Source organism: Argiope bruennichi, chromosome X2, assembly GCF_947563725.1.
Source record: "Argiope bruennichi chromosome X2, qqArgBrue1.1, whole genome shotgun sequence".
Lineage (NCBI taxonomy): Eukaryota > Metazoa > Arthropoda > Arachnida > Araneae > Araneidae > Argiope > Argiope bruennichi.
Genome location: NC_079163.1, coordinates 94,237,752 through 94,265,279, shown reverse-complemented (window position 1 = coordinate 94,265,279; position 27,528 = coordinate 94,237,752). Strand labels below are relative to the sequence as shown.

Genomic DNA, 27,528 nt, shown 5'->3' with positions numbered 1-27,528 from the left:
AAGCTGATTTTATTTATAAAACTTTTATATGAATTGAAACCAAATACAGAATCAATTAATGCATATTTTTATCATACCCCAGAACAAAGTAAACATATTATTCTATTACCTTCACTTCTCACTTTTCAACTTAATGATAGTTAAAAAAGATTTGACATTTTATAAATTGAAATTTCATTCTACTGGCTTATGTGTTTGGGATCCACTAAATGAAACTTTCAATATTTAAATTAAAACATAACTGTTCTAACAAATGCCTGTATTTGCAAATTTTAAAATACCATAAAGAATAAGGAAAATTTATAATTAATTGCAGCATATTAACCATTTTACAGTAGTGAAAGCTCCACACGATCACGAAAAATAATTTTCAAAATTAATATTCCCATATAAATTCTAATACTTCCAACTAATATTCCATGTACTTACTTAAAATCAATCAATTACAATAAAAAACAAGTGCACGCATGTCTTAACATTTGAAGTAAAAAAGGCATTAAGGTAAAAACTCAAATAATATTCACATATTAATTTTTCATTGAAAATTTAAGAGAAAATCATGGTTTTAATAAGAAGGATAAAATATAGACAATAAATATTATCTATCAGTGAATAACAACTCCATTTTATGTAAGTAAACTATATGAAAATATGTTACAACTAAAATATGCACAGAATAAAAATTCACACAAATAGAAATGAAAGTGTCATTTTATTATCACTGCCACCCATGAAATGATTTGATTCATACATACACACACATGGCAGATTTACATGACAAGAATAAAGATGGAAAACTACAGGCCACTGAAGCTACAAGACTGCACAAACTAAAATTTTCATGACTTTGTACAAGGGCCAAATGAATGTTAATGCCCTCACAAAAAGATGGGGATAGATGATAAGCAGCCTTGTTTGCATGTCCATAACCTGAGACAATTAGTCATGACACAGAAGACAATTATGAAGTCTTACAAAAAATATATATACTCACAAGCCTTTAGTGAAATAGCTAAACACACAAACTACAATGTAACATTTTATAAAACCAGCTAAACCAATGAATATCTAAAGAACTAGTAACTAAACAATTGAGCACTGAAAAACTGACAAATACTTTTAAAGTAACAAATATCTAAAAAAAATACTTTTGATTTAAAATCAGTAAATGTCAATTCAGCTTGAATACAATAAAAACACGAGCAGATGAAAGAAAACTAGAAAAGTCAATCAACAATATAACATGAATTTTTAAATCGTACAAAAGCGAAACAATAGGTGGCTCTGATATATAACCTTTGCATATGAAATTCAGAAAATCCAATACAGAGGAAAAAAATTCAAACATGTAAAACTGCATTACAAATTTGAATATTGCAACTGAGAAGGAACAATATACCAAGAAAATTAATACCAAATAAAATCATGAAAACAGCATAAAATTAACAGAGCTTTTATTTATTTTTGTGCATATCAACAAAGATGATTTTTTTAATTGCTTACATAACCGACAGTAAAAGTGTATCATCAACAATGCACCAGTTCATATATATATATATATATACATGGAAAAATAAATACATTCCTTCAGATATCACATTTTAAAACGAAATCAATATAATCTAATAGTTTTTGAAAGAAAGAACTTCATTGCCTTCTTCAAGCGAGAAATACCCTATATTGTTATTAAGTTCTTTTTTTAAAAAATAAAAGAAAAACAGCAGCTCCTTGACAATTACATTTCATGGCACAAAACCCACATAAGATTATGCTGTGCCTAACATAAGCAATATGTTTCAAATATTATTCAATATTCTGAACATCTCCAATGCTTTCACGGAAATGAATAATCTTAAGACTTTCAACATTTAGTTTAGTCATAACTTAATAAACAACCATTAATTAAATCAAAACTGATTTTGTGGACAATTTAAGTCATGATCCAAATTCAAAAATGTCTTCAAATGTTCGGTTCAAAAATGTTGGGTCAGAAGGAGAGTTCATGACAACTAACTCATACATGGATTAACATTTTTCAGGCCAATTTAAAATTGAAACAATTAAAATAAAATTTAATCTTTAGGATGAAATAAAATATCAATACTGTATAGTGCATAACACTATAAAGTTATAAACAAGCGTACCAGTCGCACATTTATAAAAAATACATAAATCACATTTTACAGTAAAAATTTTAAATATTTCATACTCATAAAAATATAAAGGAAGTCAACGCATTTTGATATAACAAAATTACAATTATTAAGGTAATATGCAAAGGATAAGATACAGATCCTTTTACTGAAAATTTAAAAACGTCTGTACACGTGTGTTTGTTGTTGCAACGGTAACCTTTTCCTTACAGGCATACAGATGTTACAAAAGTAACCTTACATAAATCAATCTGTTTCTTTCCTATTCATTTCACAGATTATTTTAATATCTCTTTTATTCAATATCTCCTGTGGGATGGGCCACTATGAAAAAGAAAACAAAGCAATTCCATGTGGCAACCGTAGATCACAGAACTTATCATCCAATTACTTGAAATAAATATATTCTCTTTTATGTTTATTTTACACACCACGCTGTCAATCTGACAAAGCCATAAATTGCACGAGGATTATGGAGTTTTCCTCCAGCCCGTAATCCAAAGGTAAAGGTCCAATAGCAGCCACAATAAGTTTTTGAGGTATTTTTATAACAGTTAAAGAATTTGATAGAATTATAAGTTATAAGCAACTCTTATCCAAAGTAATTAACTGTTATTATAACAGAAAATCCATAAAAATATCAAAAACATGTCCACACTTAATTTCATTTCTACCTTTGTGCATTTCTGATCTCTGGTCTGGACATCAAATAGACCAGTCTAAGAACATCAGAACAGAACAATAATTTCCTCGTTTTAAATAATCAAACAAAATAAACAAAAATTGCACTTTTTTCTTCCAAATCGTTAACAAATGAATTTCCCTCTCACAAATAAAAAAAATTCAGGTGTCAATAGCGCGAAACGGAAAAGGTTGATTTCAAGATATCACAGATGGCAATATATTGCTTTCATTATTAACTGTTATTATAACAGTTAATGATTCCAATACTTCTATCAATCGATGGAACAGATGTACTCAAATTAATGCCATCAAAGAATTACATAATGACCATATATCACATAAACAAAATAAAAACTCAATTTAAACGATTTTGATCTGTAAAAAACTAACTCGCTAAAATTCAAAGACAACATAGAGGAGAAAAGCAAAACTCAACTAAATCAATATCTATATCCCCCCCCAAAAAAAAATGTATTCTGAATTTATACTTATAGCAAAGGCTTATTTCAGCACACCTTAAAAAATACACAAGAAAAAATTACACAAAAGGTAACACTTTCAGACACCAGGACTTAAAAAAAAAAAAAAAAAGATACTCCTTCTAAGCATTATTGGCTTAGCAGTTTTATAAATCTATGATAATTGGAATGATCTTACTACGATATGTTAACAGCAGATGAAAACGGGCAGAAGAGACTGACATTAAACACAGTTAGTCATAAATTCGAAGTTACACATAACTAAAGATTGAGACAAAAATCTTTTAATAAATGGCTTGTTGGAATAGATTTTCTACAAAATATAACACATAAACCTTTGAAGCGCTATTTAATCATGTAATTAATATTTATGTTACATTTTCTTCCTTGTTAAAACAAGTACTGCCTGAGACGAGATGTAATCATTACAATTTACAACATACTTAAAAAGTTTCAATCTACCTGTTTTTTCTTAATGATAGGAGAGGAAAGAAGAAATTTTTCTGCAATTGTTTCCCTGATATAGTAAGGCTGTAGTGATGAACAGAAAAGTTATACAACTTTCTTCTCCTTAATGCTATAAAGTTGCTTTTTTTTGCACAATAACAAAATTATATATTCTGTGTATAAGTATAGATCTCTCAGAGACTTGATGTGAACACTATCACTGGATAGTAACTTGAGTTCCATTCTGATGAAAAAAGTATTATGACTAAAGTAGATTTAAAGCTGGTCTTTGATTTAATATATCATCTTGCACATCAATACAATCTTGCAAATTTCCACAAGATGAAAATGACTGGTTAGAGATGTGGCCGGACTACAAAGCATGATACCCACCTTTACTTTTTTTTTTTTGTCTTTTATGGAATTTTATTCTGAAGAATCAACACTTTTTATAATAAATACTAATTTTTAGTTATTTTGTAAAAATCTATTACAAAAACGTCCAGCATATCGATTGAGGGAGAAGGCATTTATCCCTAAAGGGGTATGACAAATCACATAACTGGATGGCTGACAAAATAATGCTTCTCCATACAAACTACATTTATAGAGACAATTCAAATAACCTGTAGAGGGCTGTTTTGTTAAAAGAGCTCTGACTTGCTGCACAGAAATAGGTGGGATGCAATTTCATGGCACGGCAAAAGGAGGCAATGGAGCTAATGAACTTCAGAACTCTCTGGTTTTGGAGCCAAATGATTAGGAGTATCTTGAAGTGTAGAATGTGGTTGTGAATGAGGTGTAGGGATGGCTGGTGATGTTGATAATGGTTCTAAAGTAGTGGAATGCGGTACTCCCATTGGATTGTAGTTATAACCACTAGCTCCATTAATGCCTTCACTATATCCACTACTCACAAAGTACTCTTTGTTCACGCAATTTCGAAGAGAGTCTGGAATACGGCCAACAATCGCTCGACGAATTTCACTAGCAGCCATATCACGTAATTCAGTAGAACTTGCATCACTGTACCATGCTGCATGAGGAGTGCATATAAGGTTAGGTGCATCTTTTAATGGACCTACAAATATAGAAAACATTCCATTCAGTTATACAGTATAATATTTACATATACAAAATTTATCTTACAAAGCATGGAAAATAAAAAAAGCGAAAAAATATTAAAATCCAAACACCCAATACTTTAAATTGTTCACTACTGAAAAATAAAAATGACTCTCAGGGGAAATTATGCCTATTCTTTTGTATTATTATTATTATTTTTTATTAAAAGAAAATATAACCAATCAAAGAATATATTAGCAATTTACTGTCTTTTCTGAGATTCAAGAGCATGATTTCTAACACTAAAATACTCAAGATTAAAACTAATGCACTCGGTTTAGTAGGCATATTGCTTTTATAATATATCATATATATGAATGCTTAGAAGAATTCCGTCATTTCAGTCACTATCCAATTTAAATACACCAGGATATATAATCATCAATTATCTGGCAAACAAAAATCTTTACAATTAATTATACTGCAAAATAAATATAATTTTATTAAAAGTGCATAAATAGCCACAAATCTTCAAATATAAAATTTAATTATTATATATTTAATAATAATTTGCAATGAAAGTTATTTTCACGTTCAAAATTTTCTTCCACAACAATGTTTAATGAACTATAACTTGATAATTTAATATTGATATATTTTAATTAAATTCATTGTAAAATATTAAAAGTAATTTAGTATTAATTATATAGAATTTAATTATATACTTATTAATAACACAGAATCCAATTATTATATACTTATTAATTATACAGAATTTAATATAGTATTTTTAAACTTTATTTTTTTTTAAAAATTAGGTGTGTTTTACAATTAGAAAACAAGAGCTATAAGTTTGTTAAATCAAAAAAAAAAAAAAAAAAGCAAATACATAAACACATTAATACTCATTTTGGTATTCTTAAGTAATATAATCACAATGTACTGAGGCAAATATGGCATTTAAAAAGTTTCAGTTCATTTTCAAAGAATAAAACGATATTTTTAGTAACATTTATACTTCTATTCAAAACATTTGTAAAAGATGTAAGAGAGAAATTATTGATACACTGTTAACATTCACAAAATAATAAAGATAGACAATATACATACCTGCTAAAGCATTATATGGTTCATTCTCGTGGACGTCTAAGGCAGCCGCTCTGATTCGACCATCTTTTAAAGCCAAAGCTAATGCATTCTCATCAACTAAACCTCCTCGAGCTGTATTTACTAAAAAGGCTCCTATAATATAAAACAAGAATTTTAATACTTTCATTTCTACCTCAATTCACAAAACAGAAATTAGAATTGTAGGTTTCCAGATGAGTTAGCATCTATTTTGCAGTTCCTAATCTTGTAATAAGTTTAGATAGTGTAATTAGCTTTGAATTCCAGCATTAAATAGGCTTGAAAAACAGAACTACCAATAATATAATATATGTAGATAAATAAAATATCCATAATTAAATCATAACATCACAAGTGCACTTTTGTGGAGGGAAAGTAACTTTAAAGCTCATGTTCTACTAGCTTACAAATATAAAATTTCACAAACAATAAGGCAGAAAACTTAATGAAAAAAGCGAAAAAACAAAGAAATAAAACGATTAAAAAAAAAAAAGTAAATTCTTGAGAAGAAATCTATAATATGCTTTCCATTATTAGTAAGTTTAAGCAAAAATGTTAAGAGTTATAATATGTGCTAAATATGAAGCTGTAAGTTAATTCTACAATTACCAGTCTACACCATAAAACATAATACTTTTTTAACTCAACTTATTCCATCCACTGAAAACTATTTCAAACAAGCAGAAGTTATCCTCTTCTTAAAAAAATCAAATTTTCATGCACTGATTTAAGAAGTATTGTGACATATAGTATATACTGTAAACTGGATAATTAGAGATTCAAAGAATCAAATACAAATTCGAATTAACGAAACTGTGCCATGTTGATATTATGATAAATAGGAAATTTAAGGAGAAAAAGATAAATTCAAGTTTAAACTCCCCTATGTGTACACAATACAAAATGAATAATCAAAATTAGTTCATTTTATTTCGCTGAACAAAGAAAACTTAAAAGTGGCAAACTTTAAATCAACATTAATAAAGAAATGAAAACTTTGAAACACTTACCTGGTCGCATTTGCTTAATGGTGAACTCATTGAATACATGGTGATTGTGTTCATTAAGAGTACAATGTAATGACACGCAATCACTCTGAAAGAGCAAATCCTGCAATGTGTAAACCCTTGTAAGACCTAAAGACTTTTCAATGCCATCAGGAAGATATGGATCATAAAATATCACATTAAAACCAAATGCTTTGGCACGTAGTGCTACAGCCGTTCCAACACGCCCTAAAATGCAAAATGTCCAATTAAAGAATAAAATACAATAACATATTGTGGAAATTTAAAATTGGACATAAACTTCATTTTGATTTTTAAAAAACATTTTATTTGTACCTAGTCCAATTATGCCAAGTGTGTCTCCACGAATTCTAGCACATCCCTGAGCAGCTTCACGCACTTGTTCTGGACCCTGAAATTTCTTTCCTTCTCTTACCATATTTGCAAGCCAATATGTACGCCGATACAAATTAAGAATGAGGCACATTGTAGTATCAGCAACTTCCTCTACTCCATATCCTGGGACATTACAGACAGCTATACCTACAATATTAAGTCTTTTTTTTAGAAAGTCGAAAAGGAACTGAAACATATCTACAAAATATAAATTCAGAGACTAAATTCAAGGAAACATTTAAACAAAGAGTATATAGATACAAACGAAAGATAACAGACTATAAAGTAACTATTCTACAGACTTAATCACTGTTAATAAATTTACTTATACTAAGGTGATTCACCTACAAAAATATAATGAAATTTTAAATAGTTTTTTCAGTACACGCTGAAAATTTCCAGACAAAAACATTTTTAAAATTGAAAATTGCAGGGAAAGACAAAAAAATTCTGTGTCTTTACAAAATATAAAATGCATATTTACATGAACCTTAATGACTACTATTTGCATTTTACGATTAGATTAAATGCAAAATTGATAACAGTAAGCTGATTACAGTATTTTCTATCAGTTTTGTACAAAAAAAAAAAAATCAATGAAGCGTACTAAATGGAAAAACATTTCTCTCCCTTCTCAGCCTGTTTGCTGCACATATACTCAGTTCTCCAGTTTGTAAGTTTTACCATCTTAGTTAATAAATCAACAAAAATATGGACAAGGATCATCTAAACTATCCGCCATACGGGCAAAATTGACAATGGTAATAATTAAAGCCATCAATAGTAAATGATTCACAAAAGATAGAAAAACAAACTTTAAAATAAAAAAAAATTCAAAATGTCTTAATGGGGAACAGAAAGATTTTCAATCATATTTACTTAAACTTTTGAAACCGAAAGATAAGACAACATTAAGATATTACACAGAAGTCATCCAACGTTTAAATGATGAAACAATAAGGTATGGAGACAATTTTCTTTAAATTAAATTTTACAAATCATTTAGAAAAATTATACTGAGATGTTACAATACTGACAGATCAAAAAAGATTATGCAACTAATATCTATCCTCAACAATGGAAGTATCCATTATGTCAGTTGGTTTACGACATCTATATGGAATATTAACAAGGAGAGAAATAGTAATTACAATGGACTTCCCTTAATGAGCATAATTTGTTCTTGAATCTCATTCATATACGAAATATTCGTCAACTGAAATCATTTTTTTTTCATAGTATCTATGTAAAATAGGATAAAACGTTCCATTCCTAAAAAAATTCATAAATACAATTTACATTAATGGTAATTTATTATTTATTATAGATGCTTTTTTACTTTCCTTTCGCCACAGAATATCCCCGAACTTGGAATCTCTAGGATACCCTGTCGGATGCTTTTTTACTAGAAAGTTGTCTAAAGATATTGGTTTTTGCTAATGCGAAAAATCTGGCAAAATTTAGACACAACAATATTGTTAAATTTGCAACACCCATAGCAACTGGCTTATAAGCGCGATTTTTCTCAACATACAATGCAGCAGTTTCCTATGCTGTCATTATCTCTTTATTTTACTGGAAGGTTGATGGTCTACTGAAAAAGTTTTATCCTCCTCTTCAAATGAAATTTCCTCTATTAACTTTTCGCTGTGACACAGAATGCAGCTGCTGGTTATGCTTGCATTTGTACTCGTATATTATTGAAATATTTCTACCCCCTATTACAATGAAAAACATGATGCTTACCAAAAGAAACTCGCTTTCGTTTATTCGTACTGGAGTAAACAATATATTTTATGATTCCATTCATATTTTTTTTTAAATATCGACAAACAAGCGTTAAACAGAGTGATGGCCGAGATACACGCAGGATTTTGCATATGACCTTAAGATGTATGTATCTTCGTTACTTGTTTTGTGAGACATCACTCGTTAATTGGGTCATTTTTTTTAAAAAAAAATGTTGCGTTCGTTATGTGAATCATTCGTTGTGGCCAATACAGAAACATGGATGAACTCTGCTTTAAACTATCAGTAAATATTTTACTTTCAATATTTGCAAATGATGTTATTTTTTTCTACTTATGAAAAAAATAGCGAATTGTCATCTTCAATAAGAATTAACGATTTATATAAAAAAAAATCCAGTTTTATAATAAATTTCCCTGCCTCTTTCCGATCTCCTGGAAATCCCAGACGATTCCCGGTCGACTTGCTACTCTAAATATGTAGATGTAATGCACGGTTAGACATTTTGTTAACGCATTTTAGGAATCACTGAGGGTAAAAAAAATAAAATTTCAAAATAATTCATGAATGGAATGCTTCCGAAGAAGTTTAGAATTTTTATTTCATGTTAAGTACACAAAATAAAATTTACATTCCTCATAAAGATGCAACTTTTCGGGGGTATGGGTCAAAAGCTTTACCTTAAAAAGGTAATTATTTCCATTTTCATTCCATACTTTTTGAAAAATTTATTTAATTTTTCTCATCGTCTATAATAAACACTAAGTTTCCTACAATAGTTGCATTGCATGCATTTTGCAATGTACAATTATATAGTTTTAAATACTAGAAAAAGTTGGCTTTGATACAAAAAAAAAAAAGAAGAAAACAATGAACGTACCTAATACATAAATAAAAACATTTTAATACTTGTAGTAAAATTTGATATTTTTAATGCATTAATGCAGAAAATAATAATTAAAAAAGGAGTAAATGTCATAGCAAAGTAATGTATTAATTATAAATGCATCCCCCCCTTAAAAAATCTGAAAGAACTTAGCATGATTTATAACCCCATGCTAATAGAAATGACTTCTAAGAATTTAAAATGAGAAATACATTCGAAGTTTGTTTTTTTCCCGCATAATCAAAAATAATTTTGGTAAAAATTAGCCAACCATTTTAACACAATGATTCATTTTTAACTTAACTAATGTTGCATCCACAGATTCAGCAACAAAATAATGTACATTAGAAATTGCTACTAACAGCAATATTTACAGTAATTATGTTTATATTGCCATTTCACAAACAAAAATGAACTATTTCAATTCATAGGATTACAATACACTGCAGAATTTCTGTTGCTACATTTAAAAATATATATATCTCACCTAATTCACCAGCAGCTTTGATATCAATGTTATCAACTCCTGAACCTATACGGACAATTATTCTTAGAGCCTTGAATTTATCTAGATCTTCTTTAGTTAATGTGATGGTATGCCACATCAGTGCTCCTACAGCTTCATTTAAAACCTACAATACAAATGCAGTTTTTAAATCCTGAATTCTTAACAAAAAAAAAAAAGAAGCATTTAACCATTATCAGTGTGAAAAATGTCTTTTTATAAAATAAATTTTCAACAAAAATACATAAGCATTTCAAATTAAACAAGTAATAAAGATTAACACTAAATTTATGCTTTAACAAGAGAAAAAATAGGACACCAAACGTTTTACATTTTGAATTCTTTAACAAGAACACTCATTTTTGCTAATAAAACAATAAATGCAATTCTTTGATGTAAATATAACTATAAAATAATAACACCATAGAAACGCTTCCATATAATTAGACATTAAAGATCATATGGCAGAAAGGGAAAAAGGGAAAGTTCCACAAACTGTAAACTTGCATTTACATTTTTTATAGCTGATTCGTCTAATACTTTAATTTTTACTTATTCAACTTTAAATTAGTCTAATGTTTCTAACAGATTTTAAAAGGGAAAAAAACTTCATTGCAATTGATAACATTTAACAGTTAAGAATTATAAAAAAAAATTAACTCTATTCAATTTCAAATAATAGAATGGAGAATGGGCTTAACTGGAGCTATAATTATTTATATAAAATATTCTACCAATGGGTCCGATGTTTTAGAGAATAACAAGACGGGACGAAATTCAGGTCCTGCAAAATTCTAATCAGTGAGTTTAAGGAGTGTATGAAAAACTTAGAATAATGTATGGAAATATCAATCACCTAATTTTTCAGCAAATTCTTAGAATAAAAAAAAAGAAAAATTACTTGTAAGTCACATTTTTAATGCATTAAAGATATCCATCTAAATATTATACCGTATATTATTTATATATATATATATATATATATATATATATATATATATATATATATATATATTCATCTGAATATTAATATAAGAATCTAATTTATACTAAGCTGGTGAAATATTTTTTACAAGGTATGATGACAGCTTACACAAGATTTAAACAAACATGTTGTTAGCAATGAAATACGAGATATGAAATGTAATAAAACGCAAGTATAAAAAACCTTGCACAGAAATGTAAACTAAACGGAACATTTCTGCATAGATAACTATGAAAAAGTCTAATGTAATCTAAGCAATCCAGTATGTCAAATAATAATAAAATCAAACCTATTAAATATACACAGTAATACAAAAAAAAATGCAATATGGTATCTAAGCATTCAAATACATTATGTTTTAATAAAACAATGGAAAATAAAAATAATGGAATAGAGTTTTTAGTTGTCTGCATAATAGAAAATAAATAAAATTACTTAAAAAGAACATAAAATGAAATTACAAATAAAATTAAAAACTAAAAATGTATAAGCTGTAATTTCTTTATTTTGATACCATTTTCAGAAAAAAGTTTGTTTCAGTCACAAATATTTCCTTGAATACTTGGTTCCATATTGCTAGTTTTTATTATTGTTGTTGTAAAGAGATTTGGATATTATTTTTGAAAATCTCCCTCTTGTTAAAAATCTAAAGTCTCAATTTTCAAATATGTAACAGAACCTATTCTTTTCCCGTGAAGCTTATATTTTATTCCTATTTCTGCACTGAAAGTAAATGCCCTCATTCAAATTGTTTCAAAACTGAATAAATTTTCCACTGCAATAAACACTGACAATGCCTTTGACCCATAAAAAAAATAAAAAGGGGCATTATTTGGTGCATTAAATTTTATATTTCAATGTCATTTTACCATTAATTTATTCAGTCCTTTTGAACTGCAACTGTCACAATATAATATCAATAAATTATTTTACCATGCGAGTTAATTGCATCTGCATTAATACACTGATAACACAATTTCACATATATTTCAGAAATAAAAAAACTCTTGAATACACCAGATATAAAAGCAAGCCAGTAAGAAAAATTTTCAATTGCTTATTTTTTTTAATAGGTATTTCAAATTGTAAACAATTTTTAGTACTTAATGCAGTTTTCATTTAATTAAATAAATGAAATTTTATAGTTTATAATCATACATATTTTTCTTAAAACTTGAAATATTATTGAGATTGAATATGAATTAACAGAAAGCAAATTTAATAAATATAAGAACTTTCTTGGTATAAATGCAGGAATTGTAAATGGAGATTCTTCAAAAACTGAAATGCACTATTTTCAGCGTTGAATAGTTTGAGCAAATATTCGCCATTCCACTAATTCATAGACTGCAAAAATTTCAAAATCTCATCATTGTCATTAATGATAATTAGTTACAAAATAATATTTCCTGAAATGCTTCTTCTATCGAAAATTAGATTATTTAAAATATTAGGAGAGGAATAAATTATTACTGTTGCATTAATAAAATTAAATATACTTTTTAATAACTTGTGATTTTTAAGGAAGTGCAAAGAAAGATAAACTTTTTGACATGGCTTTCTTTTTATTACAAATTTTGTTCTATAAAAGTCTAAATCACAGATTCTGTAACAACCACATATTACACATATAGTCTATCAATGGGAATTTTGGGGGGAAGGGAGGCGAATTTCGATAGAAAATTAAAAATTGTAAGAAATGAAAAAAACAGACATTTAACAAGAAACAATGATGTAAAATTATATAATTAGCGTCTCAAACAATATAATACTCCCACTTAATTACATAAGAAACAAAAAAACATGCTGAATGAATAACATGCTGACATAACTTCAGAATAAATAAATTCAGTATTTCATACTGAATGAATAACTGAAAAATATGCTATTTTGAATAACTTCGTGAATTCAACCTTTAATATTATATTATTTCAAGACTACCAGCAATTCATTTCAAATTTCAAATATGGAAAATAATATCTGGCCTTGAAAAGAAAGATATATTTTTGTTTAAAATAAAATTCATTTATTTGCACATTGATAAGCTTACTATTTTATGGAACATAACATTCAGTAAATCATGTTCTGAGGACTGAATTTTATATTTCTTAATACAAGCAAAAGAAATTATATGATGCAGGTCTTGCACAGAATTTAAATTATTCATAAACCACTCTGTTAAATAAGCAATAATATTTAAAAAATTATCACAGCCTCCCATAATTTTTCTAAAAAACTATCACCACCTACTTAATAAAGAATGTATTCATTTAACCAATTGTTTTGATATCCAACTTCCTGAAATTTCATGGACAAAAAAAAAATTGGTTAGAAAAGCAAAATTATAAATGTAATACCAAGAATTAAACACATCATTTTCTCCAAAAGAATGTGTATCCAAGTCTTCAAAAAACATCTTCATTCATTTCCGAAATATGCCTTCAGTTATAGACTATTCTTCATATGATCTGCTTGTATATTTATCTTGGCTTTTTAGATTTTTTTATTCTCAAAATACTGCACTGCCAGGGTGAAATTTGTAGCAAAATATAAAACACTTGGATTCAAAAACAATGAGAAAACAATTAAATCTTAATAAGTTTAGCATAATTTATCTCAGAAAGCCAGAAGAAAATTCATAGCGTACGATGATAGATGTATCATCAAAACTGAAGATGGTAGAGAGAAAAAGAACATATAAGCTTACGATTTAACAAATTGGTTTGGTCTTTTTGTAGTCTTTGTAAGTCAAACAGTCTTTTTGTATGTGTTAGATATACGGCATATGCATTAAATATATTTGCATCATACAGTAGCGGTTTCCAAACTGTGCACCATGGTACCCTGAGGTGACCCGACGTCCTCATTAGTGCATAGGGAGATGATATGTAGAATGCTAACTAGAATCTTTAACTGTTCTGCCTAGTTTCAGAAGGACGACAGCTACAGTTAGGAAAATGATGCCTATATAGAGTGAAATGATCATGCGCTAAGTGATGAATTTGCATGCTGTATTTTATAGTGGTATCTAGTGAAAAACTACGAAATTAGCTTCCCTATCTCGAAAATGGTACAAAATAGGAGAGAAATGCAAATTATAAAATTGTAGGACGTTAACGATTTGATACAAGACATTCTGTGCACATTAATATCATGGAGCATTTAAAATCCATGCTTGTTTCTTCGCATTATTCAAAACTGTGATATAATAGAACTTGTAGGAAAGAGCATACCTTTATTTTCAGGGTACAAACTACTTTCCGTCATTTACAATGTAGATTTGGATTCTTATTCAAATTTAATTTTGCACACTTTTTAACATATCATATATATTTTAACATAGCATGTCACAAAAATCAGTAGTATGTCATCGAAAGTCCAATAATATTGGTAGAAAAATCGCAGATGTCTATTGTTTGAGTTATTTTCACAGAAAAATACATGACTTTTTTGTTGTTGTTCAGAAAACAGCATCATCTCCTTTTGTCTAAATCTCGTGAAGTCACAATTTCGGAATATGCGAACAGACAGATGTGCAGTTTAATCATTCTGTTCTTGCTATTATTATTATTATTATTATTATTGACAAAATCTATACCTTTCTACAATTTTATAATTCGCATGTTTCCCCTACTACCATTTTTAAGATATTAACGATAATTTTGAAGTTTTCCACTTAATGACGCAATAAGTAGTCTCACTGCTTAGTGTTAAGTCATTTTACTATACTATACTTTGATAACTACAGCTACCTTCACTTTGAGGTTAGGTATGTAAGGGATTTAAATAGGCACCTTATATAGTTATCAGAAGTAATAAAGCTTCTAGAGAGGCAATTCATGCTCTAGGAACAAAAGACTGAACTGGGTCTCTAAGACTTTATACGAATGAAAAAGGACTAAATTTCATAATTCCGTTCGCTACTTTGTACTTGTGCTAAAACAGACTTTAGACAGTTATTGTCATAAAATCTAATTATTGCGCGAAAATCAACATGAAAAAAGAAATAAGGGTAGGTGCGTTCAGTTCAATCCCACGATTTCTGAAATTAGAGGTACTTAACAAGATTATTGATCCACTAATTATCATTATGTACCTTCAAGTCTGCTTAATAAATTTTTATGAAACCTTAAATGTATTTTAATTATTCATATCAACATAACCAACAGATTACAAAATATTTTCTAAAAAAGTAGAAGAAATTTTACACATGGTGCTTTCGAAAAACACTGATTCAGAAAAGCATTATGGATTGAAAAATTCTGGGAACGACTAAGAACATCAATTCATGTACTGTATCCTATTTTAAATATTGTTCAAATACAATGCAGAATTCATTGGATTTCCTAATTTTATGGTCAATCTTTCGTCCTAATCAGACAATTAAATGGTGTTTATCACACTTGGATTTCTTTAAGCACTAAATTCTTAGATTTCGTGCTGTCATTCTACGTTTTAGCTTTATGGCTATAAAAATAATAACAATCCTTGTCTACAAACAATAGAAAAATATGGAAGATTTTTTTTTAACTAATCATAAATAATATTTATAAAGCACAGTTAAAATGGCATTTCCCTATCAAGATTTAGATCAAAATATGATTCCAGGAAACTTCAAAAAATTTTAAGAATAATATATACAATACACTGCTGATAAGCGATATATTTTGGCACATAATTTTTATGAGAAATTTGTGCATAAGGAATAAAAATAAAGCTTCTAATTCACATTCATGAACTTTTTTCAATATCATATAGTTTTCTTGTAGGAAAATGATGAAATGAAACTTCCCTAAAGCGAAACTTCGTTTGAAAGAGAACAAATGAATTCATTAAACATAATAACTGGCGATCACATTCCAGATACATGCACATTTTTGATGAAAACCTTACTCTGTCCACGTTTCTCCCATATTCTTGATAAAAAGAGTAAAGTATCAAACAATTTTAGTTTTTACTAATTAACTGAGTTGGCAGAGAACTGTATATTTACACTAAAAGACTTTAGGTAAATAACAAAGATTTAAAAACTAACATTGAAATTTACAACTCAACTATATTGAGAAAAAAGTAAATATATCAATCAAAATCAGTTTTGCAAGATCAATTCTCAAGTTTTTAAAGCTTCATGAGAGCCATTTGGAACAGGCTTCAAACTTTAAACCGTAACATGTGAGCTGACATCTACATTCCAAGTTTTACTGCTACAATAACAGGAAGATGCCTCACTTTTGACAAATTCAACATGTGCAGGACTCATACAAACAGCAGATTTACCCATGGAAAATCATATCCTGAACCTTGACCCTCCTTGTCCTCAACCACTCAAAACCACAGCAGCATTTCAAAATTAATCATACACAGCTTTTTAGGTGGAAGGGGATAATGTGAGAAAATTTTAGAGCCAGACAGAAGAGTGTAACATTCATAGTTATTACGAAGAAACGTATAACAGAGTTTGAAATTCAAAGAGCAGATTATAATTTGCACACATGTCAAGCACCTTTTATGATGCAATAAACCTAAATGTCAATCATTATATAAAATTTTAACATAAAAAATATAATATAATTACTTTAAAAATAAAAACATTGATTTTTCACATATTTTAAACAATGTCATTTACTTTTTTTATCATGAACAGCAGAGGAAAAAATGCAGACACAATAACGAATGAAAAAAACAATAAAGACTATAAATGACAAAACGTAGTAAAGACCATTAATGACTTAAAACAGTCCTTTATTCGAAATGATTAGGAAAATTTTCTGAGAAAAGGATGCTTTTAAGGTATTGAAAAAATAATAATTGCTTGGTTCTTAAAATATGGAAATCAAACGATTATATTTCCACTTATAGCAAAACTTATCAAGAAAATTGCAAAACTTGTATGGAAAGTCAAAATACATAATCATAAACAAGGAAATCCTTTAAAATGACACATTTACCTTCTCATGGATTTCTTGTGTTGACTGAGCATCACAGAAGGCTACTGTTGCCACATCTTTGAGAATAGGCATTTCAACAGAGCAATCCCTGCCATCCAAAAGTGCCACTAGCGGTCTTGTATGCATAGGCCCATTTGGAATCGGAGCACGGGCACCAACTGTAATAATAATAGTATTTGAATTAATGTATGGATGAAATTTAATTGCAAAATTTCACTACTGGGAAATTTGGCATAAAATAATAACGCCAAATTTCAACTCGTATTGTGAGAAATTATCAATTTCAAATAATGCAATATTACATATAGATATACAATACATTATAGGGAAACTTGTTTAATACAGTAGATTTCATTGGATGCATGAATATGACTTACCTTTTTAAGTTAAAAAAAATTGCTTGTAATAAAAATTAAAAATCGATTTATTCAAAATGGTCTCCTCACAATCTACAGCATTTGACCATCTTTCGGACAACAAACAAATGGACCAAATTGACTTTTGATATCACCATGGGAATTTTATTTCTCTCTAAAAAAAGGCAATCCATAAGAGGCAAATCAAACAGTAATTTCAAGGAGCAACATCTGGTCAATACAACGGGTGATGCAAAACATTCCTGGGAAGTGATTCTAAAATACCTTTCACTAGTCTGGCAACATGTGGGTCAGCATTGTCTTGCCATATTCTGGACGTTCCTCCTTTAATATTTCGTTTAAACTAATCCCCTTTTGCTTCCACATCTGCATATGGGGGGGGGTTACCACGGTCTTTTGCCATATGTATTGAAATAATCATTTTTAAATCGCAGTAACATAAATATCCAACAACAACCAATATGTTTCTACTACAATTTTCTTTGCAATGAAATAATCTTGCATAACTTCCAATAAATATCGTTTGTTTGGCTTAAAACTTGATATATTTTCTAAGCTAAAAAAATATATGCATTTTTTTAATATTTACTAGAGGTCACACACTCATTTTTAAAGGTTGTTGCTAAATCTTTCAAATACAATCTTCCCGATTTATTTGCAGATAAACAATATTACCACCGTCATCTATTAAAAATGGGCTGAATCATATTTATATATGTAATAAAATAATCATTTAAAAATTTCAAATTAAAGTCAGTCAAATTACAGTTACATGACCATATAAAAAACACTAGAAAAATACGCAATAATTATACATATGAGCATCTTAATTTTTACATACCAAAGTAAAATAGAAACAGATAATGATTACTAACTGGGTATTGTATCCATGCGAGGCCGTTTGACCGGCTTCTTTTTGTCCATAAGTGCAGACCAAGTGCTGACAATCGGAATTTTGAGGCCTTAGAAAAAACACAGTTAAAACAGAATTTTCCTCCTCCTTTCACTTTAAAGTGAACCCTGAAATGCAAAGTTATTTTGTTTAATTACAAATCAGCTTATCAATCACTGAGAAGAACTGTGTTATGTGAATGAATAAAAAAAATATAACGATAAATTCTAATAAGATTTTATGCCCACAGAACTGTCTTTATAAAAAATATATCTTAGTAGCTTAGAAATATAGCATTAGACGAGAAATAATAAATGTCTCTTAAAAAATGAAAACATTTTACACACATAAAGAGCATTATATATATAAATCTATCATTTTACTACATATATTTCAGAAGAAGAAAAAATGTTATCAGAATTTGTGTGGTACTTTTTAAAAGATTAGCACTTTAATACACCAATAAACATGTCATTAGAATATGAAACGAAAAATTAATTCCATGAAACAAAGATCATACAACCTCTCAGTTAAAAGCCCGCCCCCTCCTAATTTACTGGAACCTATAAGAAAGCGGAAGATATTATGCCTATCAGTAACACATTTACAGTTTCAAAAGTAAAAACATTCCTCCCAGATAATGCCCTCCACCATCCTTGAATACATGCAAAAATACGCAGATTATGATTTGTCTCAAAAAGAATGAAAATAGTGTATTTAATATTCATTCAATTTCATACCACTATAATTTGACTCACGAAATATTATAAGAATAATAAGCCATACAAAAAGTGGAGTAAAAATACTCTTTTTAGAAAAACAAAATTATAATGAAAGGATGTTTAATATTTTTTAAATGTATTCTGAATAAATGAAAAGTTTGGCAGATTAATATTTTGAAAACAAAATATTAAGAGAAAACTATCCTACCACCACTATGTTGCCTTTTAAAATTTGAAGTACAATACATAAAGAGACACAGTATTGACTAAATAAAATATTCAAATACCCAATGCAGTAGCGGCTTCGCAGAATGCCTAAATACATAACCATTGACATTTGAAACTTGAAGGTAGAAAATTCCATAAATTACTAAATACTGAATACAAAAACTGCTAAAATTGAGTCTGATATAGGGTGAAATGCAAGTTATCAGACACTTATCTAATAATGATAATTGACTAAATTTCTCAAAAAAAATGATAAAGCCTGCCTTAACCTTGCAAAACAGTTTTAGCAAATTTTTGCAAATCCAAGCAGACAAATAATTCACGTAGAGTTAAAAACATTTTTAGTTGCACTTAAAATGAAAGTCATCCAATAATTTGTTATGCCTAACAGCTTGTATACCATAAATGCATATACTCATATCTCATAGTTCAATAAGTCTGATACAGTACATTGTTATTATAATGAAAGGTTGCAATAAAATGCTTAGTTAGTAGGAGAAACGTTAATGCAAAATAGTTAACGAAATATCACAATCACAACAAATAGGTCCACTACTATATGAGGTATTCATCTTATCTGGCCTTTACTAGTCTCACCCACACAACACTGCTAGTTTTAAAAATCTGTTTGCATGTCCCTACCCCAGTGTTTGATTATGGCCAAACATAGATATAAAAAAATTCAACAATCTCTTCAGCAGAAAGTGGGAAATTATCTGAGTCATTTTAATATTTTCTTTAAAATTTTTACTTTTATGTCACATTACTGTGTATTTGGGCCTACTGAACTCATAAAAGTAGTTATATGGATGGAACTCATATAATAGTTATTTTGATGTTAAAGTAAAAACTTCTAAAAAGACCAGAAGAAAAATATTTTTAAGAATACAGAAAAAAAAAGTAGAAAAAAAATCCTTGCTCAAGAATGAACAAGTTATTTAAAAACGATATTCAGTTATTTTCTTAAAACGCTGTTTCCTGAAACCAAGAGAACAGAAATATAAATTATTTAATTGAAGTGCCTCTGAGTTCTACTTGCCATCACATAATGCAGTTTGAGAGCTGGAAATTATCCAGATAATTTCAATTTTATTTAAATAAACAAAAATTTTCTTTTCAAGCATGAAATACTCATAAGTAGTACAAATAGAAGAAATGTCTTTTCTAAAAAAAAAAAAAAAAAAAAAAAAAAAAAAAAAAATTATAATTCCTTTTAACTCTGTTTATTTCAATTTGCAACAAATCCATAGAGGAAAACTCAAAATGTATTATAAATAAGCATTCTTTATAATTCCTTCTCGGCAATTATGGATAAAAGTAAGTCTATGCCATACATCTACTATAAAAAATAATAATAAATGTTGGCAAACACACAAATCATTGAAGAAAGTATATAATAATAAAAAATATGCTATCACAATTTTGATGTCTTCCTCATTTGCAACTGTTATACTCACAGACAGCAGAAATTATTTAACTGAATAATCGGCTAAGAAATGATGAAAGCGCCAAATGTTTCCTTAGTGTTTGCATACAAAGCTGTAATTGTTCCATATAAAATGAAATATGAAGTCCAGAAATATAAGAACATTTTTGAACTGAAAATTAAAAAAAAATAACTAAATACATTTATTATCTGCAATTAACAAAACAGGTCTCCAATGTGGCTTCTAAAAACAGCCCCCCCCCCCAAAAAAAGCCTTAATTATTACTTCACAGTTTGTTTTTTAAGATAATGAGACAAAATGGCAATAAATACAAAAGTAATTAATCAAATTCCATTATTGAAATTTTACCACAACATAGCAATAAGGATATCCAAATCATATTTAATAAAAACTAATCTCACATTAATGGCAAAACTTGAACCCATTACTCTCTGACCACAATTATCAACTATTACTTTAATATGCACCTTTAAAACCTTTCGGACCCTTAAAAATATATTATATTAAAATTTTACAGAGAGAATTTGGTATTTTGCTTCTATTCTCTAGCCAGGAAGCAACTTTATTATTTTTGCAAAAGTACTCAAAATCTTTAATTGAAATTTCCTATTAAAAAATAAAGAATGCCGCATATAATGTGTATCTTAAATAATATCAAAAAATGGAATATTTATTTCATTTATTTTATTTGTTGCTTAAAAACCAAATACATATGAATGGAAAAACAATGGCGTTCAGTGAAACTCACAGTTATTCGAAGCCCAATTATGTGAATCGATTTGGGGAGGTAAAAAATGTCAAAATTGAGAAAATAATACCATGAGCGCGGCGGTGTTGGCGCATCCTTCCCCAACCCAAGATTATTTTTCGCAATCAAAACAGGATGCATACACATTGTTATGTTCATATTGTAATTTTAAACCTAATATTATATATATATATATATATATATATACACACACACAGAAGAAACTTTCATAAACAATTTCTGATATATTTTTTTCAAGTTTTCTGGAAGCTAACATACGGTAAAAATTTCGTAAATAAAGGAATTTCCCCTCGTCTTATGTCTTTACGTTATTTCTTTCAATCATTCAAATTTCTGCATATCCGAATCGTTCCGATTTCCGCTTAGTTCGGATAACTGGAGTTCTATTGTGTGTTCTTATTTGATATTAAAATAATCACACTTTCTTAAAACTTCTTTATCCACTGCTCGTCTGCATGAATTTAATCTAAGCTTTATTGAAAAAAATATATAAATAACCTTAAGGAAACGGAATCGTTCTAGGCATTTTTATGGAGTGATTACTTTCAACAATGTAATGTTATAATAATTTGATAAATGAAGTCGCACAGTTTTTTCACATGTTCCATCCGCTTTCTAAATTATGCAAAATTGTTGCAAAATAATTTAATTCAAATTTTGAAACAATAAAATAAATGAAAAAATACGATCAATAATTGGGGTAGAATTTTCAGGAAACTATGTCGCATGGCAGAATTTTTTTTTTTTTAATCAAATACACAGAACTTTATAAAGGATACTGAATTCAAGTCCACTCCAAATATAAATTTTTAAATTAAAATGAAACTCATTTAAATATTTTTAAAAATAGATACAGTAATAATGAAATAGAACAAAATAAAATTGTAACTATATATCGTATGTTAGATAATATAAATGCTTTAAATACACTTAGTTCGCTTTTAAAACTTTAAATGAGAATCAAGCAAGAGGGAAAATACGAAAAAAAAAAACATAACTAATAAGGAAAATTAAATAACTTTTTTAACTAATTTCAAAGTAATTTAAACAAATAAAACATTATAGAATTTTTTTAAAGTATATAAATTTGAAAAACAGAATTCAAAATTACCCAGCAACTATGTTGTTTAAATGTTCCGTCATTTCAATTACTTTAAGAAAATATAGAGAATTCAATAGGAAATTGCAATGCAAATGATAAGGTTAATTAAAATTTGAAATACATATACTAACATTACCCTATTATGTTAAAAACAAGGAAGAGTGATCCAATACATATTTTACAAATATTTTAACTTTATACCATTAATCAATGAAACGTTTTGTAGCATAAGGTAAAAAACTGGACATGAATTTTGTGACTTTCCCAACTGATTAACTGCGTCCAAAATTTTAAAGAGATCTACCATTTCTGGTTCAAAACAACATACTAAATTTCATTTATATAGTTTGTAAAATTGTTGTATTCACATACGCACAAAGAGACAAACTGACATACAATTAATCCTATGATGAATTTGACCCAAAATTTGACTTAAATCTTCCAGTTGGGTGATAAAATTATGTCAAATTTCATCTATACAGATAGCCGAGTTTTTGAATTCTTATATTCTTATGCAAATGGAAAAGCAGACAAACCTCTCGAATTACGCCGTAAATTCGATAGAAATCTTTAGTCCCGGATTAAGACTATATGCAAGATATTATCCAAATGGCTTTTGAGTTCAGAGACAAACAGATATCGTTTCAAAAATAGTTTCCTTCGAATTGATTGAGCACTAAGGAGAGATCTCGATGGTCAAGTTTTCTAGCGGTTACACTATTCTTTGCATAGCTTCATAAACAAAGTATATGCAAAACTTAGCTTCGAATAATTTCTCGTATATACTTTCTCATACGCTGGAAAGAGAAAAAGCAATGATTAAATAACACGTACATCATAATTAGTGAATTATACATTTGACATCAACAAATATTCTATTCGTAACAGAAGTCACAAAACGAATGTAAACAAAACAAAACAAAAATTCTTCATTCAATATTCCTTGTAGCAGAAGATTAGTCATCTTCCACTACACATTTACATTCCTACAAGAGCGGTGACATCGTCCGTAAACACATTTTGAAATATCCAAAAGTTAACCATTTAATATCAAGACATACGATAGAAACCTGAAGTCAACAATCTACACTTCAATTATAATATTTTCAGCTCCGAGATCACCCCACTTCAAATAATACGCATCCTGAAGACATCTACGACACCAAAAATAAAAGAGAATTGTCACGTGTCTCCGCAGTTGGAGAAATTTTGAATACAAACAGCATCACTCAATGGGAAACTTCTGATTGCATCGAAGAGGTGAAATTTTGTATTCATGGAATAGCCAACCTGAAGTTTGCAGAATTTTGGAGATTGGTCAAACAAGCTTGCGGTTTTGGTCGGCTTCAGATAATTTATTATCCTTTAAGGAAATTATTTTAATCAACAATGCCTTTAGGGTTAGGCTTGGGACTTCATCTACCCCTCCCCAGTCAATCACACAGGAATCTACACCAAATAAAAGTACTATTAATTCAAAACATTGAAAGCGGTTTTGACGGTGAACAAAAAACTAAATTAGATCTAGGAATACATCCACCACTATAACTTGCACTCAAAAACAAAATTTAAAAAATAATAATAATAATTAAACCAAACGGAATTTTAATAAGTTTATTAAATAAATTAATAATTAATAAAAAAAATATTGCAAAACAGCAGTATTTTCAACCGACGTTCTCATATATACAATATAGCAAGTTTAATTTAAGTTTCGAAATACAGTGGAGAGAATCGTACATGCATTTGGACCGCTTCTTTTTCGCCGATTGGATACAAAACTTGATACACATTTACAATTTTGAATTAATGCAACTTGCAAATTTTATTTATTTAACTTGCTAAAAGAGTTTTTTTTTTTTTTAATTGAGTAATCCCATTCACAAATCCACTACCACAGACAAATAGATAGAAAAAGCCAACTAATTGCCAATAAGCCAACTCTACAATTTGACAGGTCCAAATTTGACTTGCTACATTTTCCATTTATCGTGCAAGCATAAAAACGGATGGACAAACTTACTATGCCCGGTTTTTGTATAAAATCTGACAGATATTTACAATTTTAACGTTATAAATACATATCAAATTCCAATGAACTAGTTCATTGCGTTTATAAGTTACAGCGTTACAGACTGTTTGACTGACACAGACAGACTTAATTCCAAATATTATTTTTAGAGGACTCAGAAAAGTCTAAAATATAATGATTTTGCAATGCCTAAAGACTGAATTTTTGGACAATTAAATACATTCGCTTTATATACTTCATATACAAGAAAGTAACAAAAAAAAAAAGTCACACAAAAAATTATGATCCACAATTTGGGAATAACGTTTAAATATTTTTTTTAAGTATTGATATATGTTATCAGTACAGCCATTGTATAGAAAGCCAAACATTCCATTTCATACGTTTAGTATTTCTACAATTCCAAATATAACGAATTATATATCATACATTTTCAAGCTTTGCAATGTATGTAATGCCAAATGACAAGCTGGCAAAGTACGACATATATCACCGTTTCATTTCAAATATTACTTCTTTCCGTACTTAGGCTGAATATTATAATCATACTCAAATAATTTTCATATTTCATACTTTGCCTAAAAATGACAAAGCGTTCTACAGAATACGGACTTTTTATACACTGTCAATAGCATATACAAACGTAAACCTTATAATTAGAAAATCTCGCACAATTCAAACTTTTCCTTCGTACCATAATTTATTTCCAGAATGTGGAAATCTTATTTCTTTCTTCCTTTAAATTTAACTCCAGATTCCCAGTTTGTGTGTTAAAATTACACTTAAGTATTTCTACATAGTAGAACTCTATGAATTAAACTGAGATCGAGACAAATTCGAATACACGGAAATTCGATTTAAGAAACTGAAGATTAATTGTAATAAAGACAAAGAGTATTAAAATTTTAATAATTCTACTCCTTTAAAAAATATGCTGCACAATGATGGAAGTTTCGCGTCAGACGAAAGATGCCTGACATAAATAAAATTCTACTCTGGTTGAAGAAATTACGCTTAACAAAGATAATTTACCAGCCAATTTGAGGGATGGATCCCAGAATACTTGAATTCTAATTCTTAACCTCCGGTCTAAAGTTCAAAGTAAACACCAACAGGTGCAGTTACATAAAAAAATACTGATTGCAGAAAGCAAATAAAACGTCAATGTACAAAAAAAAAAAAAAAAAAAAATGGAACCTTTGAAGGAGCGGAGAAAATTAAAGAAGGGAAAAAAAGGGGGGGGGGATAATAAATTTTACATAACAGAAGTTCGAATTGAAAACTATTAATACTATCAGATTTATATAAAAAACACAAATCAAATTAAAGGCAGACATGAAAATCGCATATGAGATACAGAATGCTGCAGGAACCCGCATTTTAATTAAAGCATACCGAAAAGAAATCATTGCTTTGCAAAATTAGTTCGCTTCCATGCAACAAAGTCCGTTTTTTTAATTTTTCCAATGATCCCCTCCCCCCCCCCCCAAAAAAAACGATGTGGAAAATATGATTTCAGGTAATTGGATTTCTATTTTAAATTTCAAATGCATGCGATGAATCCGGAATTTCAGTAAATACTGATAAGAATCTTCAGGTTTAAAAGTACTCGCTGTTACGGTATTAGCATTATTTTTATTGACTTCATAAGTTTTAGGTAATATCATGGCTCCAAATGAAACAGCGCAATGAATTTTAGGGTCGCGAATTTTCTCATTACATCACTTCAGTCTCTTCAAAATTTTAGAGTAAACATAATTTAGAAAAAAGTCTTTCCTAAAAAAATTATTCTTAATTCAATTTCCTTTCAGTGATCATCAATTAAAATTTTAGCATCTTATTTATTTTTCAACTTGAGGTCTTGTCAAGATTTTTGTTAGGAAACGGGGTCGCGACTGCAAAAAAAGTTTAAAACACCAATAGAAGATACATTGGTGAAGCTCCAATTTATATAATTGCTAAAAGACATCTCAATGAATATTAAAATTATAATTTTAAATCAATGAAAGTAGATGTGCAATGAAAAAATTCAGCTAAAATTAAACATCTAGAACATGATGATAATCGACAGTACCTACAATATCTCGCCTTAAGAAAATTTCAACTCAAAAATATAAATATTCTTAACGATATTCTTAATTTGCAATAATCGTTATATAAATAATTTTGAAGGCTCGTAATTCACTCGAGAAGTTTGCAACACAGTTCATGTATTTTTTAAAGCGATAAAAACTATTTCCTAGTGTTATTAAAAAGTACACATATATTAGACGTAAATTATGTTATTTATTGAATGCAATTTATTTTGTTTTATTATTAATTGCAATATTCAAAATGGTAAGCAAAATTTATTATATTTCATTACCATTACGCTATTAAAATTGTTTACTGTTTATTTATGAATTTTTATTAAAACACAAATATTAAAATAAATTTTTAGTGGCATTTTCATTTTTTCTCCTTTTCCGTCGATTTTTTTAAAAAGATTTTTACACCTTTTTTTTTTTTTTTTGTCGTAGTTGTTAG

The 27,528-nt window shown here is 28.4% G+C and overlaps 1 protein-coding gene across 4 annotated transcripts in view; it reads right to left on the bottom strand.

Annotated features, from left to right (window-relative positions):
• Window positions 1-693: 693 nt before the first annotated feature.
• Window positions 694-27,528, bottom strand: part of LOC129959999 (C-terminal-binding protein-like) — a 74,733-nt gene continuing 47,898 nt past the window's right edge. For 3 of the 4 annotated variants that reach the window (XM_056072973.1, XM_056072975.1, XM_056072974.1), the window contains 7 exons: window positions 18,685-18,829; window positions 17,433-17,590; window positions 10,482-10,626; window positions 7,300-7,506; window positions 6,967-7,191; window positions 5,939-6,070; window positions 694-4,844 (listed from right to left, as the gene is read on the bottom strand). In XM_056072973.1, coding sequence (XP_055928948.1) covers window positions 4,483-4,844; window positions 5,939-6,070; window positions 6,967-7,191; window positions 7,300-7,506; window positions 10,482-10,626; window positions 17,433-17,590; window positions 18,685-18,733 — 1,278 coding nt within the window. In that variant the 5' untranslated portion in view covers window positions 18,734-18,829 and the 3' untranslated portion in view covers window positions 694-4,482. Of the gene's footprint in view, window positions 4,845-5,938; window positions 6,071-6,966; window positions 7,192-7,299; window positions 7,507-10,481; window positions 10,627-17,432; window positions 17,591-18,684; window positions 18,830-23,506; window positions 24,118-27,528 lie in introns of those variants that run through there. The other variant, XM_056072976.1, reaches the window with a different exon arrangement.